General features: G+C 40.9%; 1 protein-coding gene across 2 annotated transcripts in view; it reads left to right on the top strand.

The window, feature by feature from the left end:
* Nucleotides 1-23,825, top strand: part of Usp24 (ubiquitin specific peptidase 24) — a 124,425-nt gene that overhangs the window by 19,900 nt on the left and 80,700 nt on the right. The window contains exons 2-7 of one of the 2 annotated variants that reach the window (XM_085839125.1): nt 10,843-11,005; nt 11,980-12,047; nt 16,735-16,878; nt 17,479-17,601; nt 22,136-22,171; nt 22,958-23,023. In XM_085839125.1, the coding sequence (XP_085695251.1) occupies nt 10,843-11,005; nt 11,980-12,047; nt 16,735-16,878; nt 17,479-17,601; nt 22,136-22,171; nt 22,958-23,023 (600 nt within the window). Of the gene's footprint in view, nt 1-10,839; nt 11,006-11,979; nt 12,048-16,734; nt 16,879-17,478; nt 17,602-22,135; nt 22,172-22,957; nt 23,024-23,825 lie in introns of both variants that reach the window. The other variant, XM_021159480.3, reaches the window with a different exon arrangement.

Here is a 23,825-nt window from a genome sequence, read left to right as displayed (position 1 = left end):
CACTCATTCATTCATCAGATATTTATGGAGCATCTTTGTTTCTGTAACTAGCTTAGATAATACAACAAAAACACATTTCCCTGGTGAAAGCTTTACATTGTATGTAGCCCAGGGAAGACAGATAAATAAGTAAAACAAAATATGTTTCAATCAAACAAACAAGATAAATAAGCAAAATGTAGAATGTTGCATGGTTTAAGAACTGTGGGAGAAAGTGGGGGCAGCTAACTGGACTGAGTATGTGGGTATGACAAGGACAAGGTGCTTTTAAAATAGATTGTTCAGGGCAGGCTTAGTAGAAGAGGTCATGTCTGAACAAAGACTTGAGAAAGGTGAGGGCACTGCCTGTTAATAGAACTGTCCTCTGTAGAACCTCATAGTAAACACGCCAAGCTAGGGAACCACCAAGCCTCTGTCTCTACTCAGCTCCACTCCTGTCGTAGGGAAGGACCAGTGAGTGAGTAGGTGTGTGTTCCAGAATAACTATCTAAAAAAGCAGTGGTCGTGCTGTCTGATCTTCTCTTTCAGTGGAAGGAACCTCGTGCAGAGACTTAAGGTAAGGACAGGCCTGGAGTGTTTGAAGCACAGCAAAGAAGCAAATATTGTTGGGGTTTAATGCAGGGGTTGGGAGGAGGCTAGCTCCTCAACTTTGGGAAGAAAAATGAAGGAGTTGAAGATTTTTAAACAAGGAAACATGATTGGGTGGGGAGGATTGGAAATTGGGGAATTAGGAGATGCCTGTTGGATATTCCCGTAAAGTCAAAAAGGGAATTGGATAGAGGATTGGAGTCCAGAGAAGAGCTATAACATGGCCAAAGTGGAACTCAGAAGTGGTACTTAGAGCCGCTAGGATTGCATTCTCAACAGGGCAGTATTACTCCACAGGGAGGATGGGGTGTGAACAACAATTGAGAACAAACCACCAAGATTTCTCAGAGACTTATACCAGAGCTCAGCACGACCTGACCTTGTCTTACTCTTCGGTGTGCAGGTTCTTGGAGAGTGGGGCAATTCAACTTGTAAAAAGGTGTTTAGAGAGCTAATGATGCAAGCAGGATGGGAAAACAGCATTCGATTGGACTCCACGCAAAGGCACTGCTGCAGTGAAACACTATGACCAAAAAGCAAGTTGGGGAGGAAAGGGTTTATTTGGCTTATACATCCAGATCATAGCCACCATTGGAGGAAGTCAGAACAGGAATTCAAGCAGGGCAGGAACCTGGAGGCAGGAGCTGATGCAGAAGCCATGGAGGGGTGCAGCTTACTGGCTTGCTCCGCTTTCTTTCTTACAGAACCCAGACCACCAGCCCTGAGATGGCACCACCCACAATGGGCAGGACTCTCTCCTAGTGATCACTAATTAAGAAAACGCCTGACAGCTGGATCTCATGGAGGCATTTCCTCAACTGAGGCTCCTCTCACTGTGATGCCTCTAGCTCATGTTATTCTAGGTGTAGACATTCTAGGCGGGGAGAAGATCATCCCTGACGGGTGTGCTTTCATGACAGGGCCTGTGCTACAGGAATCGGGCTGCGGGGAGGGAGGGAGGGAATGAATATGAGTGAGTGTGTTTTGAGAGAAGAGCATGTACCCAGTGCAAGAAATAATAAGCTTTTCTTCTTTCTTTTTGTGTGTATTTGGTCTCCTTGTCACAAAGCTAGACATCTGGAAAGAGGGAATCTCAACTTGAGGAATTGTCCATCAGACTGCTCTCTAGGCAAGCCTGTGGGGCATTTTATTGATTAATGATGATATAGGGGAGCTCACCTACTGTGGGAGGCACCACCCCTGGGGCAGGTGGTCCTGGACTGTCAAAAGCAGGCTGAGCAAACCACAGGGAGCAAGCCAGTGAACAGTCCTCCTCCATGGCCTCGGCTTCAGCTCTTGCTTCCAGCTTCCTGCCTTGGCTTCCCTCAATGGACTGTAAACCAAATAAATAAACCCTTTCCTCCCAAGCTGCTTTGATCATGGCTTTCTCACAGTACTAGAAACCCTGAGTAAGACAGGCAGCAGTTTGTATAGGGAGAGGGCACAGGTCCAAGGCATGGCACTTAGATGAACATTGTGTCAGTTTAAGCAGCATGAGAAGGTTCTCAGCTAAAGCAGTGTTAAAGGACTGTGTAGGTAATTCCTGAGGTCTTACATTGACCATTGATTGGAAGAATTTCATAAAGCTTTCAGAGACTAGGAAGTGTTTTAATTATGGTTGTAGCTGTGAAGAGAACCATAACCATGTAAAAGCATCATATAAAAGCATTTAAAAGTTGTAGAGGGTTATTAGTCCATAACCATCATGGTGGGAAGCGTGGTGGAAGGCAGGCAAACATGGCAGTAGGGCAGTAGCTTGACACCTTGCAGCAGATCTGCAAGATGGAGGCAGAGAGATAGCAATACTCCGCCTGGCCTGGTCTTCTGAAACCCCAAAGTGTCCCCTGTTAACACGCCACACTTCCTAGTCCTTTCTAAATAATCTACCATCTGGGAACCAAACGTTCAAATATATGAGCCTATAGGAGCCATTCTTCCTGAGACTACCGTCTGAGAGAAGAGGGAGGAAGGAAACAGATTCCTGTCTGAACTGTTAGTTCTCAGGATGTGGGACATTTGAAGTGCCTCTACTCTACCACGGCTAGTCAGTCCAGCTGAGAGAGAAGTGCTTACAAACAGCCTGAAGAGAGGCTGGCGGCTTTATGCTCTGTTCCTGTTGTCTCTGTGTTAATCCTAGTCCCTGTTTCTCACTGAGGGAAACTGAGATGCACCGGGAAGGTTCAGGATCTTAGTTACGCTCACAAAGGCAAGCGTGGTGGCAGAATCCACCATTCAGACTACCTAGAAAATGTGTGAAATTACCTAAAACATGAAATTAAGAACAAATGCCAACTCCATTCTAGATAAGGTGACCTCTTTCATATCCAGAATGTTATATTGCATTTTAATTGGTTAAAAAAAAATCACTAGTGCTTTGGAAGAAAAGAATAAAGTTTTAATGGGTAATCCTTTCATGCCCAGATCTTTGTTGTGGAAATTATAAATTCTAGTTTGTTTGTGTTTTTTGGTTTGGTTTGTTTCAGAGACAAGGTCTCACTTTGTATACCAGGATGTTCTGTAACTCACTCATGGCCTAGTCTTCCCAACTGCTGGAACCCAGGTGTGAGCCACCATGTCCCGCTTGTTTGCACTTTAAAATGTTTAAAAATTAATTTTACATGTATGAGTTGTGGGCTGCATATATGTCTGTGGACTACGTGCATACCTCATTCCTGTGAAAACCAGAAGAGGGCATCAGATTCCCTGAAGCTGGAGTTGTAGAAAGCCTCGGGCTTGCCATATGGATTCTGGGAACCAAATTCCAGTCCCCTAGAAGAGCAGCCAGCATTCCTAACCACTGACCACTGAGCCATCTCAGCGCCTCGTTCGCTCCTTGTAAAAGCGTTTTCCTGGGTTCTGGGGTGGTGCTTTGGAAACTTTGCCTTTCCACCTGTCCAGGAAGGAACTGGAAAATGTGTTAAGCATGCCTTAGGTCTAAGGGAACTGGAACTTAAGCTTTTTGTTTTAAATTATCTTATTACATATGTTTCCCCTCTGTGTGTGTGTGTGGGGGGGGGGAGACAGAGGACAGCTTCAGGAGCATGGTGAGTCTGTGAAATCAGTTGTCACGCTTGGCAGCAAACACCTTCACCCACTGAGCCACTTCACAGGCTGTGACTTGGCATTTCTATCTACTGTAAACGCAGGGATGGCTGTTGTTCCTAGGCAAGGGGCTGTAGGAAGTGAGGCTCTGGTTTGTCTGTTCCGGATGAGTGAGGGTGCGGTTCAGGGTCCCTGTATATGCTGCTTTCACTTGGGTGCCCATTCATCTCATCTTAGCAGGATTTTAGGAATTGTTTCTTTAATCTGAAATAACAAATATTAGATATGCGCAACTGAGTTGTTTTGGAAAATACAGTATAAATAAAGTGGACAATTTCAAGATTTTCTGAAAGTTTTTGTAAACCGGTGATGTGGAATCAAGTATTAATGGTTTCATGGTTTAAGCTATTGGCAGTAGTACTTGTCTTCTCTAGCTACAGTGTAGTCAGCTTTAGTTTCTGTATGTGATCAGAAATTTGGAAGTTCTTTTGACTACATTGTAATTGTTTGCTAGTAGGATAGTTTGATATTAAAATAAATTGATTTTTTAAAAATGTATTTATTTTATGTTTATGAGTATACTGTGGCTGACTTCAGACACACCAGAAGAGGGCATCAGATCCCATTACAGATGGTTGTGAGCCACCATTTGCTTGCTGGGAATTGAACTCAGGACCTCTGGAAGAGCAGTCAGTGCTCTTAACTGCTGAACCACCTCTCCAGCCCCCTTGATATTAAAATATACTTTGAGCAACATTGGCAGTCTTTTCTTCATTAAATTAAATAATCTTTGTTTGTTTGTAGAAAGAGTTTCCCTGAGTAGCCCTGACTGTCCTAGAACTCTCTTTGTAGACCAGGCTAGCTTTACAGAGATCCACCTGCCCACCCCTCTCCTCACACACACACACACTGGCTAAGTCAAATAATCTTTACATGTGTGAGTTCAGTAGATTGGCATATGGAAGCTTATCTATTTACTGGCAGATTTTGCTTCTTTCAACTAGGGGTGTTAACTTCTTATAATGTACCCTGTATCAAGGAGCAGTGTGTTGATTCATTTTTAACTACACTGGGATGGCTTCCTAAATAAAAACTAAGGCCATGACATTAATTTAAAAGCTTATTTGTAAATGTCAAGTAATTTTTAAAACTCCGCACTCAGTTAAGTTGCTTCCCTTGGCTTTTCAGACATGCTAGTTTGTAGATGATGAGCTGTAACTAATATGGCCATTGCTAATTGTGATTTATAACATAAAAAGTGGTTAGGCAGATACATATTTCTTTTAGAATTCATATGCTAAATATAAATATGTGTGCTGATCCTCTGGGGCAGGAGTCACACCCCACAGTGGCAGCGTGAGGAAATAATGTGCCTTAGGCTGGAGGGTTTGCAGACACAGGAAGTTAACAGTTACAGGTTTTTAAATTGACTCAATGTTCAGATTCTACCAGATACAGGAACTAGACCTTGTTTATATTTTCATATCTATAGTATATATAGTAATAAAGTAATTGCATACTTGGGAAAAAGCTTAAGATGCATATGTATACAACATTAATCACTGATTTTATTTTAGAACTGGCCAATTTCAAAGCACATTTATAATTTATACATGGGCTTATCTGCATTGTGGTGTTCTTGATAACTAAATTCAGATTTGATATCATTAATGGTTTGTCGGTTAAAGGGGTCATTCTGTTGTTGGTAGGTGCGTTTCCCCTCTGCCTTAGTTTAAAACTATGCATCTCTAACAAGTGCTGGGTTCATTAAGCATTGTAAACTATATTTTTAAAAGTAAGTAATTTTAGTTTTAAGCAAAAGTAATAGTAAAAAATGAAGGAGTTCCTTCTTGTTGTATATAAAGCTGGAAACACTGAGGTGTTGCTATTTTTGAAAATAAATCAGTCCTGGTTTGAATGTGCTCTGTGTCTCTGCCTGGAGACTGAGTTCTTAGGCTGCTTACCTCTTTTGTCGCTTTCTCCACTCTCTACGCCATTCTCCTAGAGAAGGGGGATGTTCTTTGCATCTGTTCTCTAGTCTTAAGCACCTTGTCAGTAAACTATTTCTAATCAACATAGAATACATGATCATTATTTTATCATTGAGATTTGATGTCTTTTCATGTCTAATAAGAAAATAATATATTACATCCTTGAGTTTTCCTTAAATGCCTCCCATATGTTATGTCTGCTGGAACTATGTTACAGTAGGACAGTCCTAAGCTCTCGTGTGCAGTGTTTGTTTTGCTTTGCTTAATATATAGTTTTTGCCAAGATCAGGCCCAACACAAACTGGTGACTCGGAACCCTAAGGCAGCCTACACACGCAGCCACACCACTGTTCCCTCCCCCAGAAGTTCCCATCTCTGTTGGAAGCAGCTTTCTCACACCCTAGTCCTGCCTACACTTGTGCATTACATAGCTTTCCCTCCTTTTCAAAACTACCATCTTTGACAATTTCAGACATATATAGTATATCTTGTTCCTATACACCCTAACTCTCCTTATTCCCCCCTTTTTATAGGCTAAAAACGTTAACTACTTAGCAGGTTGCAGGTTATTTTTACCTGTCAGACCCTAATCGTGATTTTTAAATGGTTAATTTAAAACTGTCATACTGGCCACAGGTATTATATCTTTTTTTTTTTTGACATTTTTTCCCATTTATTTAAAACAATTTAATTGACCATTTTCATACATACATATAATGTGCTTTGATTGAGCACACATGCTGTTCCCTCCCCTTCAACCCTCCCCCCCATTCCTTCTGACACTTCCCCACCTCCCAACTTCATCATACTCCCCCTGAGTCCACTTAATGCTGCCTATGTGCTCATGAGAGTAGAGCCCTCTAATGGAAGAGCATAACCAGTTACTTTGTTAAATATGCTCTCATTTCAATTTATATCATTAGACTTAGGTTATGCATTGCTGGATAAGAACACCGTGGAAGTGTAGCTGAATTCTTCTTTTTTTTTTAATTTTTTTTTAATTTTTAATATTTTTATTACATATTTTCCTCAATTACATTTCCAATGCTATCCCAAAAGTCCCCCATAGCGCCCCCCACTTCCCTACCCACCCATTCCCATTCTTTTGGCCCTGGCATTCCCCTATATTGGGGCATATAAAGTTTGCAAGTCCAATGGGCCTCTCTTTCCATTGATGGCCGACTAGGCCATCTTTCGATACATATGCAGCTAGAGACAAGAGCTCCGGGGTTCTGGTTAGTACATCATGTTGTTCCAACAATAGGGTTGCAGATCCCTTTAGCTCCTTGGGTACTTTCTCTAGCTTCTCCATTGGGAGCCCTGTGATACATCCAATAGCTGACTGTGAACATCCACTCCTGTGTTTGCTAGGCCCCGGCATCGTCTCACAAGAGACAGCTATATTTGGGTCCTTTCAGCAAAATCTTGCTAGTGTATGCAATGGTGTCAGCGTTTAGAAGCTGATTATGGGATGGATCCCTGGATACGGCAGTCTCTAAATGGTCCATCCTTTCATCACAGCTACGAACTTTGTCTCTGTAACTCCTTCCCTGGGTGTTTTGTTCCCAATTCTAAGAAGGTGAACAGTGTCCACACTTTGGTCTTCATTCTTCTTGAGTTTCATGCGTTTATCAAATTGTATCTTATATCTTGGGTATCCTAAGTTTTGGGCTAATATCCACTTATCAGTGAATACATATTGTATGAGTTCTTTTGTGATTGTGTTACTTCACTCAAGATGATGCCCTCCAGGTCCATCCATTTGGCTAGGAATTTCATAAATTCATTCTTTTTAATAGCTGAGTAGTACTCCATTGTGTAAATGTACCATAATTTCTGTATCCATTCCTCTGTTGAGGGACATCTGGGTTCTTTCCAGCTTCTGGCTATTATAAATAGGGCTGCTATGAACATAGTGGAGCATGTGTCCTTTTTACCGGTTGGGACATCTTCTGGATATATGCCCAGGAGAGGTATTGCTGGATCCTCCGGTAGGTATTATATCTTATTACAGATCATAAAGTTCTGCTGTTTAAAAATTCTTGGTAAGGGACTATAATCACTACCCATAATGTGTTAATTCTCCTAATGAGTTTGTTGAGATATAATTTACATGCCAAAAAGTATTTGTATACAGAGGTGTGTGTACCACCATAACCCTTAACTTCTGAATGTTTTTGTCACCTAAAAAAGAAACACCATGTCCATAGTAGCCATTGTCAATTACTCCCCTTTCTAAGTCCCCAAGAGCTGCCAACCATTAGCCTGTCATGTGTGGCTGTGCATTTGCCTCTTGCGGACATTTCACAGACGTAGCATGATACAGTATGTGGACTGACATGTCAGACTTTTTTGATTTAGGATAACATTTTGAAGTGTATTTATATTGTAACATATATCCATGTTTTATCCTTCGGGGGAAATAGTTCTCTGATGGATATAACTTTGTGGTGTTAAATTATGAGTTTTGATACACATTTGAAAAGTTCCATTGGTATGGAATGGAAATTAATTTTTGTGCTTTATCATTTCTGTCCTATAATAGTGGATTTTTTCCTTTATTGGAGTTTCAGTGTTTTTTATGGAATGGTTTTATTATTTTGTTGTGGATGAATTATGGCATGACTGAAACTAGGCTTGAAACAACTTGAAGGTTTTGGACAGTCGGGGTTCTGTTTGCTTTCCTTCTCGCAAGTTAGCTTGGTGAAAACTAAAGGCATGTCTTCCCTCAGGCCATTAAGAGTTGCTTCTTTGCATGGACTGAGTCCTGTTTGACAGTATTTACTCTGGACTGACTTGGACTTAGGCCCTTGTCTGTCTCCGGAGATAGAAGGTGATCTAAAGTGAGTAGTAGGTCTGTGCCATTATGGAGCATGGTCCTGTGGGGGATAAACATAAGTCATACAGAAGCCTGGCACGGTGGCGCACGACTTTAATCCAGCACTTGGGAGGTAGAGGCAGGTGGATCTCTGTGAGTTCAAAGATAGCCAGAGGTACCTAGTGAGGCTCTGTCTCAAAAAAAAAAAACCATAAGCAAATATCCAATTACATTTGTGATTAAATGCTATGAGGGAGTACTTCAGAACGACAAGGATAAGTTTTGGATGAAATTTGGCCTGGTTTAGGCAGTCTTCTCTGACATCAGTGTGTATAGGAATCAAGTCGGCTAAAGCTGGCAAAGGTGAACCGGGATATGTGGGATACAACAGCGTTATGCCGTCGGGTCTGCAGGAAGCAGCCTTAGACTTCTCCTCAGGAAACAGTGTATTGCTGCACATGACATCTGGGGCTTCAGCAGAAGCACTTAAACTGAAGGTAATGGCTAGAGTCTGGGATCTGCAAGTTCTTTCCCTGGCTTTCGGGGCTTGGCTCCAGTGGTGCCCAACAAAGCTGTTGGACAGGGTGCACATAGGTGGCCTCTTATTTATCCTGGACTTCTTTAGTACATAGTATCTGGATGACAAGAGTCCTGGGCACTATACTGAAGAGCCAGGAGGCAGGAGGCAATATTCCCTTTTCGTAGCTTAGGCTTAGACATCAAGCTGGGTACACAAAGCCCCACTCTACTTGAAGACCAAGGGAAGTAGGGTTTTTGATTATGAGAGCAGCAAAGTGGTAATTCAGAAGTATTCCGGTGTTGTGCCTCTCAGGAAGCTAGTAGCTCTTAGAGAAACAAGAGTGCAGAAATCTGGAGAGGGAGACAGAAGATAGGTCATCCACAAGGCCTTGGTGAACATTTAAAAACTGCTTTTAAGGACATCAAGTATTCTGAGGTTAGCATTAGATTTGTGGTTTTTAAGGTCAGTGTGGGTGGAGGGTTGTCTGTGGCCTTTCTCCACCCTACCCCCCACCAGTTAGGAAGCATCCAGGAGTATTGTGGGTTAGGAGGTGGCTGTGGAGACAGAAGTGCATGGAGTTGAGAGGAGTGAAGGAGTTTAGGCAGAATGAGATCAAGAGGGATAAGAAAACAAAATGTTAAGTATGCTCTCCTGGTTTCTGATTTGCTGCTCAACAGATGGGCCATTTGTGAGCATGAAAGACAGGAGAAGTGGACTGGAATAAGGAGAAGCACATGAACTTGGTTTTGGAACACATATTGAATTGGAAAAGATATTAAAGAAGATTCTCTTGTGAGCCTGTAGGTCAGAAGAGAGACCGATGCTGAGTTAGAAACGTATGGATCATCTGAGGCTGGTGAGAGCTCAGCTGGTCAAGAGTACTTGCTGCTGCCTTGCCGAGGACCAGAGCTTAGTTCCTACCACCACAGTGGGAATGCTAGGACAGCCTGTTAACTCCAGGGAATTCAGTGTTCCACATGCACATAATACACGCACGCACACCTTTACAAATCAAAAGAAGTTTATGAATTGTCTATGGTTCATAGTGGAGATTTGGAGAACAGATAAATAAATATGAAGAGAATGGCTGGAACAGAGAAAAGGCTTGAGGGACTCACAGTTGGTGGATAAAGGAGAAGGGTGAAGAGAAGGAAAAACCAGACCTTCAGGTAGGCATCGGCAAAGGAAGAAAAACCTAGCCTTTTTTTTTTGCTTTTTGTTTTTTGAGACAGGGCTTCCCTGTGTAGACCAGGCTGGCCTCAAACTCAGAAATCCACCTGCCTTTGCCTCGAAGGTGCTGGGATCAAAGGCGTGCGCCACCACTGCCTGGCAAAACCTAGCTTTTTAAGAGAAGTGTCAGGCAGAAGATCAAATATTCCTGAGAAGTTTGGGGGTAAAATTGAAACATGGTTGGTTTAAAGCTGTGTAAAGTTCTGTTGTGGGCATAACAGCAGTCTTTTGGGGGAGTAAAGACTTTGGGATCCTGATTGGGGATTATCAGTAGTTCTTGTCAGTGCCACGTGGGGAGATAAAAACAGCAGGCTAGATGCCTCCTTCAAGCTCAGACTCATAGGTAAAAAGAGAAAGAGCAGCGTGGCCAACAGTGATGTAGTTTTAATATTTTATAAAGAGAAAATGAGAATTCAAGGGAACGATAATCTTTGAGAGGGAGTGGGGATATCAGAATGATAAGTTGAGAATTTCTGGAGTTTGGTAAAGTAATTTTTGAGAAAGATGAATTCACACTATTGGTATACATAACTACCATCGATTAAGTATCTGCTCTGTGTTAAATTCTGTGTACTTTGGGGGGGGGGGTCACTAATTGGAGTGCTGCTTTTTTTTTTTTTTTTAATGCTCATCTCTCTTTTTCTTCTCAGAAGAACGATGAAAATGGAAATTGCTCAGGAGAAGGAATTGAATTTCCTACAACCAATTTGTATGAGCTGGAAAGCCGCGTTTTGACTGATCATTGGTCTATCCCGTACAAGCGAGAAGAGTCACTAGGCAAATGCCTGCTGGCTTCCACCTACTTAGCAAGACTTGGTAAGCAAGCTTCCACACCTCAGGTGTTGGTTGCAGGACACGAAGTTTCCTGTAGGTCAAACACAAATCGTTGTCTGTGACTTTGGTCACACCATTTATTTTCTCAGTCTTTGTCATTCCCCGTGGGACGATAAAAGCTTTGACTAGATCAGCTGTTTTCATTTCTAGTAGAGCATAAGATTACTTATAATATAATTGAAGAGCTTTGTAGAGACAAAAATTAACTTTTCCCCTAGCAGCTTAAAGCACTTCATATTTGGACTCAATTTAGGGCTTTTCAGAGTAGGAAGAGTTTGGCAGTACACTTCCCTAGCATCTGTGAGACCAAGGCCATGAGAGAGAAAGGAAGGGGTGACGGGGACAGGAGAAATGCATAGTTTACTATCATGATTAAATGTAAATGCATCAAAAGAAATATTTTGACTAGGCCTAAGTTTAATCTCGGCAGACATCTATGGTGCATTTAGTATTGATTTCCCAACACTGGCATTTATTAAGAGCCTGTTAGGATGCTAGGCAGGAATTCTGGAAAATAGAATTGTTTATCAATATTACCAATGATAAAATTCATTGCTGGCATCCTGGACCCAGTGACCTACCTCTCAGTAGGTAAATGCCCTTGCCTCCAAGGCTAACGACCTAAGTTTTAACACTGAGATCTAGATAGTGGAATGGAAGGAGCGTTCTGTTCCTGAAAGCTGTCTTCCAGCCTCCATACACATGCTGCTCATGGGAGCCACTGTGACATGGAGCCATTAGACTGTCCATTTCAGGCCTAACTCGTGTCTGGCTGAATGCTATCATTATTTCTCAGCATACCCTGACAGCAGAATACATGTCTGTATTTAATAATTGCTTACGAATCAATGCTTTGAGATAAAGGTCTATACGTATTAATTTAGGAGAAATAAACAATGCCTACAAAAAGCACTTGAACCTTACTTAACTTATATGTTCTTATTTGTTTAACCAAGGTCTTTCAGAGTCTGATGAGAATTGCAAAAGATTTATGGAGCGGTGTATGCCTGAGGCATTTAAGAAGGTAAGGAAGTGTATTGATTTGATTGCTGGTAAGGACTAAGGTAGTGACCTTTTTGGTTTTAGTTTTAGGAACTTATGCATATGTAAAAATTTATGCAATCGGGGCTGGTGAGATGGCTCAGTGGGTAAGAGCACCCAACTGCTCTTCCGAAGGTCCAGAGTTCAAATCCCAGCAACCACATGGTGGCTCACAACCATCCGTAAAGAGATCTGGCGCCCTCTTCTGGAGTGTCTGAAGACAGCTACAGTGTACTTACATATAATAAATAAATAAATCTTAAAAAAAAAAATCTATGCAATCAGTTCATGAAACTTATTCAACTGAGAAATTCTCTAATATGAAGTAAGCTCTGAATTTGAAACTTAGCAATAATTTACTTCCATTACATTTAAGTTTTTACACTTACCTTTGGTAAATATAACTCTTACTTCCTAATATTTAATAGTTTAAGAATAGATGAACATATACTAGGGACTGTATACCTTAATAAACTAAAGGTTGTAACACTTAGTAAATTAGTGTTCATTACCCAAGCCAGAACCATTTCTTTTTTGTTTTGACTTTCAATTTTTTGAGATTATAATATAATTACCATTTCCCTTCTTTCCTCTCTCCAAACCTTCCATGTACTCACTCTCTCCCTTAATTTCTTCCAAATTCATGGCCTCTTTTTTCTTTAATTGTTGCTCTATGCATATATGTGTGTGTGAGTGTGTGTGTGAGTGTGAGTGGGTGGGTAGGTAGGTGGGTGGGTAGGTAGGTAGGTAGGTGGGTAGGTAGATGGGTAGGTAGGTAGGTAGGTGGGTAGGTGGGTGGGTAGGTAGGTGGGTAGGTAGGTAGGTAGGTAGGTGGGTGGGTAGGTAGGTGGGTAGGTAGATGGGTGGGTAGGTAGGTAGGTAGGTGGGTGGGTAGGTGGGTAGGTAGGTGGGTAGGTAGGTAGGTGGGTGGGTGGGTAGGTGGGTAGGTAGGTGGGTGGGTAGGTAGGTGGGTAGGTGGGTGGGTAGGTAGGTGGGTAGGTAGGTAGGTGGGTAGGTGGGTGGGTAGGTAGGTGGGTAGGTAGGTGGGTAGGTGGGTGGGTAGGTAGGTGGGTAGGTAGGTGGGTAGGTAGGTAGGTGGGTGGGTAGGTAGATAATCCTAAATGTACAACTACAACTTGCTTAGTCTGTACGTTTTCACCCCTCATCATGGAAATGTCTCTTTGCATCAAGTGAAGACCACAACAGAAGACCAATCAAAATGCAGAGTTATGGAGCCCAGTTCCAACTGACATATCTACAACACAAACACCTAAGGCTCAGGGATTATTATGTTACTGTTTTGTAAGGTGGAAACATTATAAACTATTAAAAGTTTGTTCTTCCTGAGAGAAATGCCGTGGATGAGGACATGTCTTGTCAAAGCCATCGTAATAGGCTTGCTCCTCAATCTGGTTACGTCTCTGAGACAGCCATCGTCTTCAGCTAGGAGACCACAGACTAGGCTTTCTAAAGGCAGTCTGACTCAGCCTGAGTCCCTTTTCAGGACCTGAGGCTTTTCCTATGAGAGAAAGGGCTATGTCACAGACATAGTGGAAAGCCAAGTGCTCAGTGCACTTAGCTGGAATGAGTGTCCCACAGTCTTGTTCTTAGAGGTTTTGCATTCATTTTTGTTCCATATGCAAATTAAGTCACTAGACCTACGTGATTTATTTGTAAATGGTTATTCTTGTTTGTGCTTTGGTATAATATTCCTTGATTCAAGGCCTAAGCAATAACAAAATTAATTTGAGAAACAAAATTATTTAATCTTTGAAAAAAGGGGATAAGTCTCCTTAAGTTGTCATTTGGGTAAAAATTATTTAGAATCAAGGTCTGTCCTTTAGATGAATTTGTTCACCAATTTATAATGTTAAATAGAAAGTGCTCTTAATATATAATAACTTTAAAAATAGCAGATGTCCTATAGCTTATACTGTGTGTCATAGTATGAACATTGGTTTACAGAGAAGGAAATGTATGTTTATTAGTCATGGGAAACAACTTACTAGTTTACAAAACAGTCTGTAGGGACCAAGAGTTTGCTCAGCTGTTGGTTACACTGGCTGCTCATGAAGAGGACCAGAGTCTGGTTCCTAGCACCCGTGTCAAGCAGACACTTGTAACTCTAGCTCCAGGGGACAAGACATCCTCTTTTGGCACCCATACCCACACACATCTGTGCATACGAATACACAGACATACATGTGCACATAAATAAAACATTAAACAAATCTCTAAGCATGAAATTTAGCCCTTAGGTTGAGAAGCTTCAGATCCAGAAAGTTCTGTAGTGAGTTTCATGTTTGGTGTAGAATACTCTTAACTTGGAATAGAGCTGCTTGAGAGAACTGTTTCATCTTATCCCCTTAGCTGATAACTGCAGTCAGGGGCTGATTGCTTGCTTTTCTCTGAAACTGTGAGCACAGATACTCTGAATTTTATGAATTGCCAAAAGTTAAAGTTCCTCAGGGTTTAGAACTATGAAGAAGACTTTCTACCCTCATAATTGGGCTTGCTGTCTTTGATGAAGTCAGAGCAGCAGACTTGGGTGTGCCTTTAGGCATGGCCTCTGCAAGCTGGACAGGATTTAGTCTGTTTGGTACTGCTTTCTATGATTGCTTCCTAGTGTAAGGCTCCTCCTTCCACCTCCAGCTTTTCTAGACGTCGGTCCTGAAAGCATGGAGAAGGTCAGGAAAGGGGCTTTGTTTTTACTGTTGTTGTTTACCTTCCAGCTGACTTGTTTATTCTGTAGCAGAGGCAATCCAAGTCAGCTCCAATGCATGCTTATGTTTAAACCTCACGCCCATCTATGCAAGGTGCTGCCTGCCTGACTCCGCCGTCTCTTCTGGAAGGTAGAACTAGCTGCTCAAAGTGAAAGTGAACTAATGAGATAAGAGCAGACTGGTGCGTTTTATTGCTGAGATCACATGAAGCTTCATAATCAATGCTTCATTTAATGTATAATTTGTAGGTGTAGGAGCAGTATACAGTCACTGTTGCCTCAAAAATCGTACTTTGCCAGTTTATATAAATGTAGTTTTTGGAGTTTTTCTCATTTGAGCTAACAGTGGAACTGATCAAAGTTTTAAAAATGTAGAACTGGTGATACACGTCTTCAGTCCCAGCACTTGGGAGGCAAACAAAGGTGGGCAGATCTCTGAGTTCAAGGCCAGCCTGATCTACAGAGAGAGTTCCAGGTCAGCCAGGACTACACAGAGAAACCCTGTAAAGAAAATGTAGAACTGCTGTTCCTTTCTACAGCTATTGAGATCTGGGTTTGTCCAGGCTGCTTTTCTTCGGTTCTCAGGGTGGGCAAAGTAAGTTTTTAGTGCCGAGTATTTTCCCTATAAAGGGAAATCTTCCAGAAACATGGAACCTAGCTCCCTAGCTCCCTAGCTTGGTGGCACACAACTGTAGTTCCAGCGTTGGGAAGCTAAGGTGTTGAATTGGGAGTTGGAGGCTAGCCTGAACTGAGACCCAGTCTCTAAAAACAAGCACCAAAAACCTCAAACCAACAGCAATAAAAAAGAGAACACCATCCATCTAAACAAAACCCTATGGAAGCATCCTAGAGATTTCCGTCTGACGCTTTGTGCCCTCACTGACTGCCAGCTGGTCTTGAATTAGATGTCCTAAGGACTGAAGAGCTGAAGCCTCCAACTTCTGTTTTAATGAATCTAATATGATAGGCCATTGCTTTACATTTGATATTTATTTTACAGTAAATAGATTGCAATATTTTATTATTTTGAGCTGTTTTAGATTTGCTTTACCATTTAAAAAGTTAACTTTTATTTTGTACATAACCAAATGGAAATTAAGTACTGTAAGTTAGTGATAGTATTTATAAAATTTGTTCATATTGAAAGTTCTTATTAGTGAAAAGATGAGAAGATGCAGTCCTTTTAAGATATGAATATATATATGTATGTATATATACACACACACACACACACACACACATACACACACACACATACATACACACACACACACTTGAAACACATCCTCCTATTCTTAGATTCCAGAGCTACTAATTAATGTTATCTTGGTGACATATATTAATACCTTACCATTTGTAAAATGTCCTTGTTTGTTATATTTTTTGATCTTTGTAACATCTGAATAAGATGAGCAGTAGTTATGCCACAGTAGCGATACTTTTATTGTGTAGAATAATAAGAACAGTGTCTCCGAGAACTTGAGAACTTTATTGAAGGCCACATCAGTTAGGAACCAGTAGTTTCCATAATAGTTGTCAAGTTTCTATTTGCTGTATATTACTTGGTTTCCTGAAATAATAATGAAGAACAAATTAAAAATTGTTTTAATGACAGGCATGGGTTTTCTTGTCTTTAGTTCCAATACTCAGGGAGCAAAGGCAGGCCGAGCCCTGTGACTTTGAGGCTAGCCTGGTCTTCATAATGAGTTCTAGGGCAGCCAGTACTACCTAGAGAGACCCTGAAAAAAAATTGTTTTTAAACAAACTGCTTTGCTATAATGACATTAAAGTTCAGAATTTGAGCTACATGAAGAAACTGAATTACAGTTACTAGTCTTAAAGCCGTCTGCATCTAAAAGGGTATTTGACTATTGAAGATCTGTTTGGTAAACTGTAGGTTTCTTGTAGTTTTCCAAGTTATACTCTAAATTCCCTTTTGTTTTTGCAGCTCCTGACATCAAGTGCTGTTCACAAGTGGGGTACTGAAATTCATGAAGGAATCTACAACATGTTGATGCTACTAATAGAATTGGTTGCAGAGAGGATGAAACAGGATCCAATTCCCATTGGTCTTCTAGGTGTGCTTACAATGGTATGGTATCTTGAAATTGAGGCGCTACTCTCTTGGTTTCAATTTAATTGAAGATAATATGCTTTTCTACTTATAACTAATGACATGAATATTTTGTCATGAGAAATACCAACTTAGCTGTTAGAATCCTTGCCTTTAGTTTAAAATCAGAGCAACCATCATGTTTGGAAGAAATGCTTCTCTAGTCTTAATAGATTTTCAGTAACTTTCCCTGGTAACTCTCTTATTCCCTTCTTAAATATATTTACAGAGAGTTCCGCCTTTTCTCCAGTTCTTGCCTTTCTCCTCAGCTTCATTGTCTCCACTGCTGTCATTTGACTATACTGGTGGAAAGATGCCACTCAGGGATACTGGCATTGCCTTCCCTGAAGTTAGACCTCTCAGGCTGCGGGCTCCATCTCCCATAGCGTGGACACTCGCAGGGCAGAGGAACATCATGCCAGTCCTTGGCTCCTTCACTTAGCCGAGACCTGAGCTTGGCCAGTGTGCTGCAACAACTCGGCGAGTGGAGAGACCAAAGGCTGGATTTTTACCTTCTTTTCTTATGCTAATATGTTGCTTTAAAAGTAGGTGATGTTTCTCTGTTCTCTTTGAATATAGGCTTTCAATCCTGATAATGAATACCACTTTAAAAACAGAATGAAAGTGTCTCAGAGGAACTGGGCAGAGGTGTTTGGAGAGGGAAATGTGTTTGCTATTTCACCTGCATCTACTTTCCAAAAGGTAAGTGCCACCCTTTCACCTTTTTGATCCATAAATATGTTGAAAAAAGTTGTCTTTGCTTCAAGACTGATCATTTACCTAGAAGAGTTAAAATCACTTGGAAGTAAAGGAAATGCTGCATCTGGTTAATAGAAAGTCCTAAATTTTATGAAAATTCTTAAGAATTATTTTTTTTCTGTAGCTATTAAGTAATGTTATAAAATCTTTTTATCTGAAATTATATTTGGTAAAAAAAAAATTGCTTCACTGCCCTACATACTGGATTATCAGAGCCACAGTTTAATTAGTGTCCCAGTTTCCTAGAGGTTTTTGAGAGAGTAGACCATTTGAAATTACTTGAAAGATTAGTTCTACCCAAAAACCCAGAATGAAATCAGTGCTAGCTAGAATTTCCTTGCAAACACACAAGCATTGAGACTTTCGTGCCTACATTTCCAGATCCAGTGTCCTGATAGTGGGAGCTCTGCTACTTGGCAGTAGCATTATACCCACAAGAAGGGGGTGACCTAAATGTACTCTCATTCGTACGCTGGATTTTAAGAAACAGTTGAAATGAGTCAGTTTGAGTTGTTAGGAACGGTGTCCATCACCTTAACATTTGATTTGACCACTTGATGTTTATCTGACATTATTCTAGGTTTGGGAAATAATACCAGTATTCCTTGCTTTTATCAAAAAGTGTAATATTACATGGTTCTTGTTCTTGATTCATGATTATTCTGTACAGTATAAAAAACTGTCTTTGATATCTTTCCAGTTTTGAATGACTGGAGGGGTTTTTTGTACTTCATTTTTTTAGATGTTTTTATTTGTTGTTTGTTTATTTTATGTATGAGTGTTCTGCTGCATGTATGCCTGCACACCAGAAGGGGGCATCAGATCCCCTTATAGATGTCATGAACCACCATGTGGTTGCTGGGAACTGAACTCAAGACCTCTGAAAGAGCAGCCACTGTCATCTCTCCAGCCCCAGTTTTTAAATTATATAGCATAAAATAAAATAATACATAGGAAGCAACAGATAGCAAAGCATCATCAAATTGGGCCTTTACAACATGTAGCAGTGATGACTGGAGTAGCCCACCTGAGAGCAAATGAAAGGTAACATCAAACAAGAGCTTGTGGAAATCCAACTGGGGAAGTCTCCACTGAGGCAGCCAGCTGCAGTTTCCAATGGAATGTGTCCTGGGCAGATTAGAGGGTTCTTCAGGAGAGGCTTCCAAGAAAAAGGAGAAACCGTGCATCAGCCATTTACAGAAGCAGACTGAGGAAACCAGGAAACAGCCACGCTTGGGTTCCTGTTTGAGAGTCCCAGGTGGGGTAGAGCAGGCTCTGCGTGGGTGAGCTTTTCACCTCTTCCCCACTGCAGACATTTTTATATGGTAGGATAAGCAGTCGTAACTTGGCTTGGAAGTAACTTACTTCCCAGGTATTCTCATGGACATGTTTTTAATATCCTTATTTGCTTGCTGCTTTCCATTGTCCCTTTTACAGAGTGAAGGGATGAGCCTGCGCTAGGATAGGGAGCTTGGGAGGAGGAGACAAGGGAGAGGCTCCTAGTTCCCTGAGTCAGCTTTCAGCAAGCTTAGACAGTGTATAACAATATACTAGGATAAGCTACACCTCAGTAGTGTAGTGGAGGAAATAGAAAAGGCAAGGTTACAGGAGAAGAAAGAGTTGGTGCAATTGTATCCTGTATGTGGACTGTGGGAAGGGATCGTTCATGCAGCGCTGCTTCAAGTGCTATCCTACTGCTGAGTGCCAAGGGTGGACAGTTGAGTCCCTCAGTAATCAGTAGTCCTGTGAGTTAGGTTCCATTTTATAACCTCCTCATGCATGAGAAATTAAAACTACCTAAGTACTTCCCCAAGGCCAGGTACCAGGATACAAGAAGAATTTATGCAGTCATGAAATTGGAACTTACACAGTATGGTTTTCCTAAATACTAAAATCTTTTCCTCACTTTTTGTTGTGAACACAACACATTTGTTGTGTTACATGGCAGGAGTGTGTAAAAGTGCCACACTTAGTGCTTTAGTGCAAATAAGTACTCAGCAGACAGTTATTTCCCTTCATTGCTTTCTACAACTGAGACCAGAAAGGTTCGCTCTTTGCGTCTCCTCTTTTTCTCACAGAGGAATTACTTCTCCCCGGAGAGCCCTGGCTGCCTGTCCTGCCTTCTCAAGTATTTGCTCCTTAGGGTTCCTGCTCCTCCTTTGGTGTCTTAGTCTTTCCTCACCCTGGGTTATTCTCCTTCAGCACACTCTGGTGTTTCCCATCTCTGAATGTTCTTGCCCTTATATCCTTGTGGCTCCAGCATGGATTTCTTCACAGCCAAACCTCATGAAAGATTGCAGGTTCTCCTCTGTCATTCTTAGTGGCTACCTTTAACTTATTACCTAAACAAAACCTGAATTTCATTATCTTTATTCTCCCATGATTAATACGTATAAACTTCAGTTTGTTTCCTGTGGTTGCCTCAACCTTTAATTACTACCTTGTTATCTCTAGTGCATAATCTCTTAATCTTTCCCTGTATCTTTTTAAACCCTATATAGAGGTAGCTCACTTATAAAATAAGCTTTAGTTAAGTGTCCAGTACTGACTGACTTTTTTTTTTTTTTTTTTAATGGCCTGAACCTTTTATTTCACGTTTCTTAATGTTTTCATTGCCTTTTAAATTCTGGACTAATAGCTGTTATTTATCAGAATAGTAAATCTGTCCTTTGCAGTGTCTCCTGGCTTTGATTATACCCATTGAGAAGGTAGCTCTTGGCCTGGCTCTTTATGAGAAATGCATTTTCATCTCTCTTCTTTTTTAGACTCCTCTTCCTTCACCCTTATCTTTTTAATTCTTATGTGCAGATTCATTGATTGGACTTCTTGGTTTAATGGCTAATGTCTTGTGTGCATGTACATACTGAAGGGGAGGTGTGCATGAATGGGGATGAGGAATGTAGTGCATGTATTCATTTGAGTTTGTACACGTGTGTTGCAGATCTTTGTGTATGTCTACGTATGTAGGCCAGCTGTTGGTATCAACCGTCTTTCTTGGCCACTCTCCTGCTGTTAAGATAGCAAGCACCTTACCATGGCTAATAGTTTGTATCAGTTCTGGCACTTCTCAGCCATTATCTTTTAGTGAATTACTTTCTCTCTCAGTCTGTCTTCTTTTGGAACTTTGATTGGAATCATGTTAGACTGTCTCTGTCTTCATGTTCCTTCATCTTTCCCTTATTTCTGATTTTTTTGTGTTATATTTGTAATACTATTCTCCCCATATCTATAGTTTACTTTCCTTTCTTTTCTATTTGTATTTAGTTTTTTATTTAACATTTAAATCTTTAACTTTACTGTACACACACACACCTATTGGGGAAGCCCAAATAGGCTTGAGTGCTTCAGCCTTTGGCCTTTAGCCTACCATCTTGTCCAGCACCACTACATATATAGAGTAACCTCCTATTCTTTAAAGAACCCTTTGGTTTTTGTTTTTACAACTGATTAATCATAATTTGAATTGCTTGTGTATGTAGTGGTTTTAGCTTTTAATTGCTACACTCTGAGCTCTGGGGAAGTGGGTGTGCCATCTCTTTCTTCCTAACCCTGAGCCCCGAGTGCACAGCAGAAGGAGGAAGAGAAGGGAGAGCCGGGAAGACCTAGCTAAGGGTAGTGATGATGAGGCTGGAACTGAACTCCAATCTCTCACTTCCTCCTTGGTTACCTTTTAAGGAATAAGTTTTAATTTCTAAAATAAAAAATTGAGCCCTGAGTGGTGGTGCACCTTGGTAACCCCCAGCCCTTGGAAGTAAAAGCAGCAGGAGAATAAGGAGTTTAATACCACCAGTCTCACATGTATAACAAGTTCAAGGCCAACCTGAGCTACTTGAGGTCCTGTTTTAGAAAGACACAATAAATAAAATACAACTTTCTTAGAGAATTTAACTTGAGTTATTCTTTTCCTTGGAGAACCTAAACAACAAATTCCAGCTGCCCCCAAATGCATGAATGCTCCCAATGTGACAAATCCCATGGAGGTCTAGATTTATATGCTTAAAATATTATAATGGCAAAGACTTAACTTACATACTTCAAAAATTATATACCGTAGGGGTTGGAGAGATGACTCCATGGTTAAGAGTACTGGATGCTCTTCCGAAGGTCCTGAGTTCAAATCCCAGCAACCACATGGTGGCTCACAACCATCTGTAATGGGATCTGATGCCCTCTTCTGGCGTGCACCATGTGTATACACAGAACACTCATACATAAATAAATAAATTTAAAGAGAGAGAGAGAGAGAGAGAGAGAGAGAAAGAAAGAAAGAAAGAAAGAAAGAAAGAAAGAAAGAAAGAGTATACAGTAATGTTCAAGGCATACATTAAGAAACATCAGGGAAAAGACTTTCAAAGTATGTTTCAAATTTTAATGCTTTTTCTTTAGATTCTCCCATTTAGGAAATAAAAAATGCAAAGGTTAACAGTGGGGAAGCTTTTCTAGTCCCATATTAATTTTTGAATTTATTTTCTCACAGGAGCCTCATGGATGGGTGGTGGACTTGGTAAATAAGGTATATGTACACTTTTATTAATTTGGCTTTGATATACTATTCCCAGTTTCCAATGTGACTTCTGGTAGTTGAGTATTTTAAACAAATGACACCTATAGAAAATATTCAAGTATTAGTTATTTTTCTGTTGCTGTGATGAAATGCCATGATGAAAAGCAGTGTAATCAAAGTTAATTTTGGTTCACAGATCCAGGGCCAGAGTATATACGGCATGGCAGCAGCAGGCAGAAGCAGGCAGCAGGCTGATTACATCTAATGCACACACACACACACACACACACACACACACACACACAGGAAGTGAGATAAGGCCATAAACTTCAAAACCTGCTTCCACAGATAGACCTTCTAGAAGGCTGCACCTCCTAAAGTTCCATAGCCTCTCCAGACAATGCCACCAGCTGGAGACCAAATGTTCAAATCCATGAACTTAAGGAGGATAGTTCTCATTCAAGCCACCACAAAGCAGAGTGTTTCACTGAGGAGGAATGTTGTATAGCTCATTCTCTGTGTATGTGAGATACAGCTGAACATCAGGTTTGGGTTAGCTCATCTTTTACAGTTCACCTTAACACGTCTTGCAGTTCACATTAGAGTTGCATTCAGGTCTTCAAAGATCAGTCTCCCAGAGCACAGTGGCAAAGGGAGATGTTAGCTTTATTCTGTGCTCAAATTATTACTGTGTCTCCCAGAGCACAGTGGCAAAGGGAGATGTTAGCTTTATTCTGTGCTCAAATTATTACTGTGGAGCATTTAAAAAAGAACTCATGCCTGCTTTCTTTTCAGTTTGGAGAATTAGGTGGATTTGCAGCAATCCAAGCCAAACTCCATTCAGAAGATATAGAACTTGGGGTGAGTCAAGCCCATTCCCTGTACTTGGTGTGCAGTATACTTTATTTGGGTGTGTCAATGTTAAAGGTAAAGCGTCTGGGTAGAGTAGAGTAGAGTGCCTGAGTTTGATCCCAGGACCTACAGAAAAAGCCAAGCATGGTATACATTGTAGTAACAGCTCTGGGGTGTGCTACTTGCCATAATTGGACCGATGCAGATGTAATGTGCTGAAATTCCAACCCTAAGTGTTGAAACTTGGGCAGTTCCTGTGGGACAACAACTGATCAACTCCCCTGGTCCCTCTTTGGAGGAAGGCAGAAGAGACACTGATGGAGTAGTAATAGAATGACCTGGTTGTTTGCTGCCACAAGGTGGGAAGCTTCATCTCCCTGCCTGGAGAGCCACTTAGGCTGTTGAATTGTCATTTATATTAAATATATTGGAAATGGCTTAATGACACAAAAGATAATAGTGATTTGAAAAAGAAAAGAGAAAAATCTCTTCGGAGACAGTTTTGTCTAGTTTATTTGTTTCTCAAGAACTGGCTGTTTATGTATTGAGTAATATTAGAAATTAACTTCATTTCTCAAGAATGTAAAAACATTCAATAATTTTCTAGTATTTAAACAACAAAGAACACCCTCCCCCTCATTTCTACCCTACATGAATGAACACTGGAGAAGGTGCACACATGGGATTGAAGGCTTATTCTCTATGGTATTAAGTGTTGTGGCGTTACAACCTTCTTCAAATCATACCTTCGGTCAGACCTTTTTCCAGAATAACTCTTTGGGCAACAGTGATCTGGGAGAAGGCACTGAGG

The sequence above is a fragment of the Mus caroli genome, unplaced genomic scaffold (assembly GCF_978045245.1).
Source record: "Mus caroli unplaced genomic scaffold, Mus_caroli_1 scaffold_6, whole genome shotgun sequence".
NCBI classification, from domain to species: domain Eukaryota; kingdom Metazoa; phylum Chordata; class Mammalia; order Rodentia; family Muridae; genus Mus; species Mus caroli.
The sequence above is the reverse complement of the archived record's forward strand: the minus strand, read 5'-3'. Positions and strand labels throughout refer to the sequence as shown.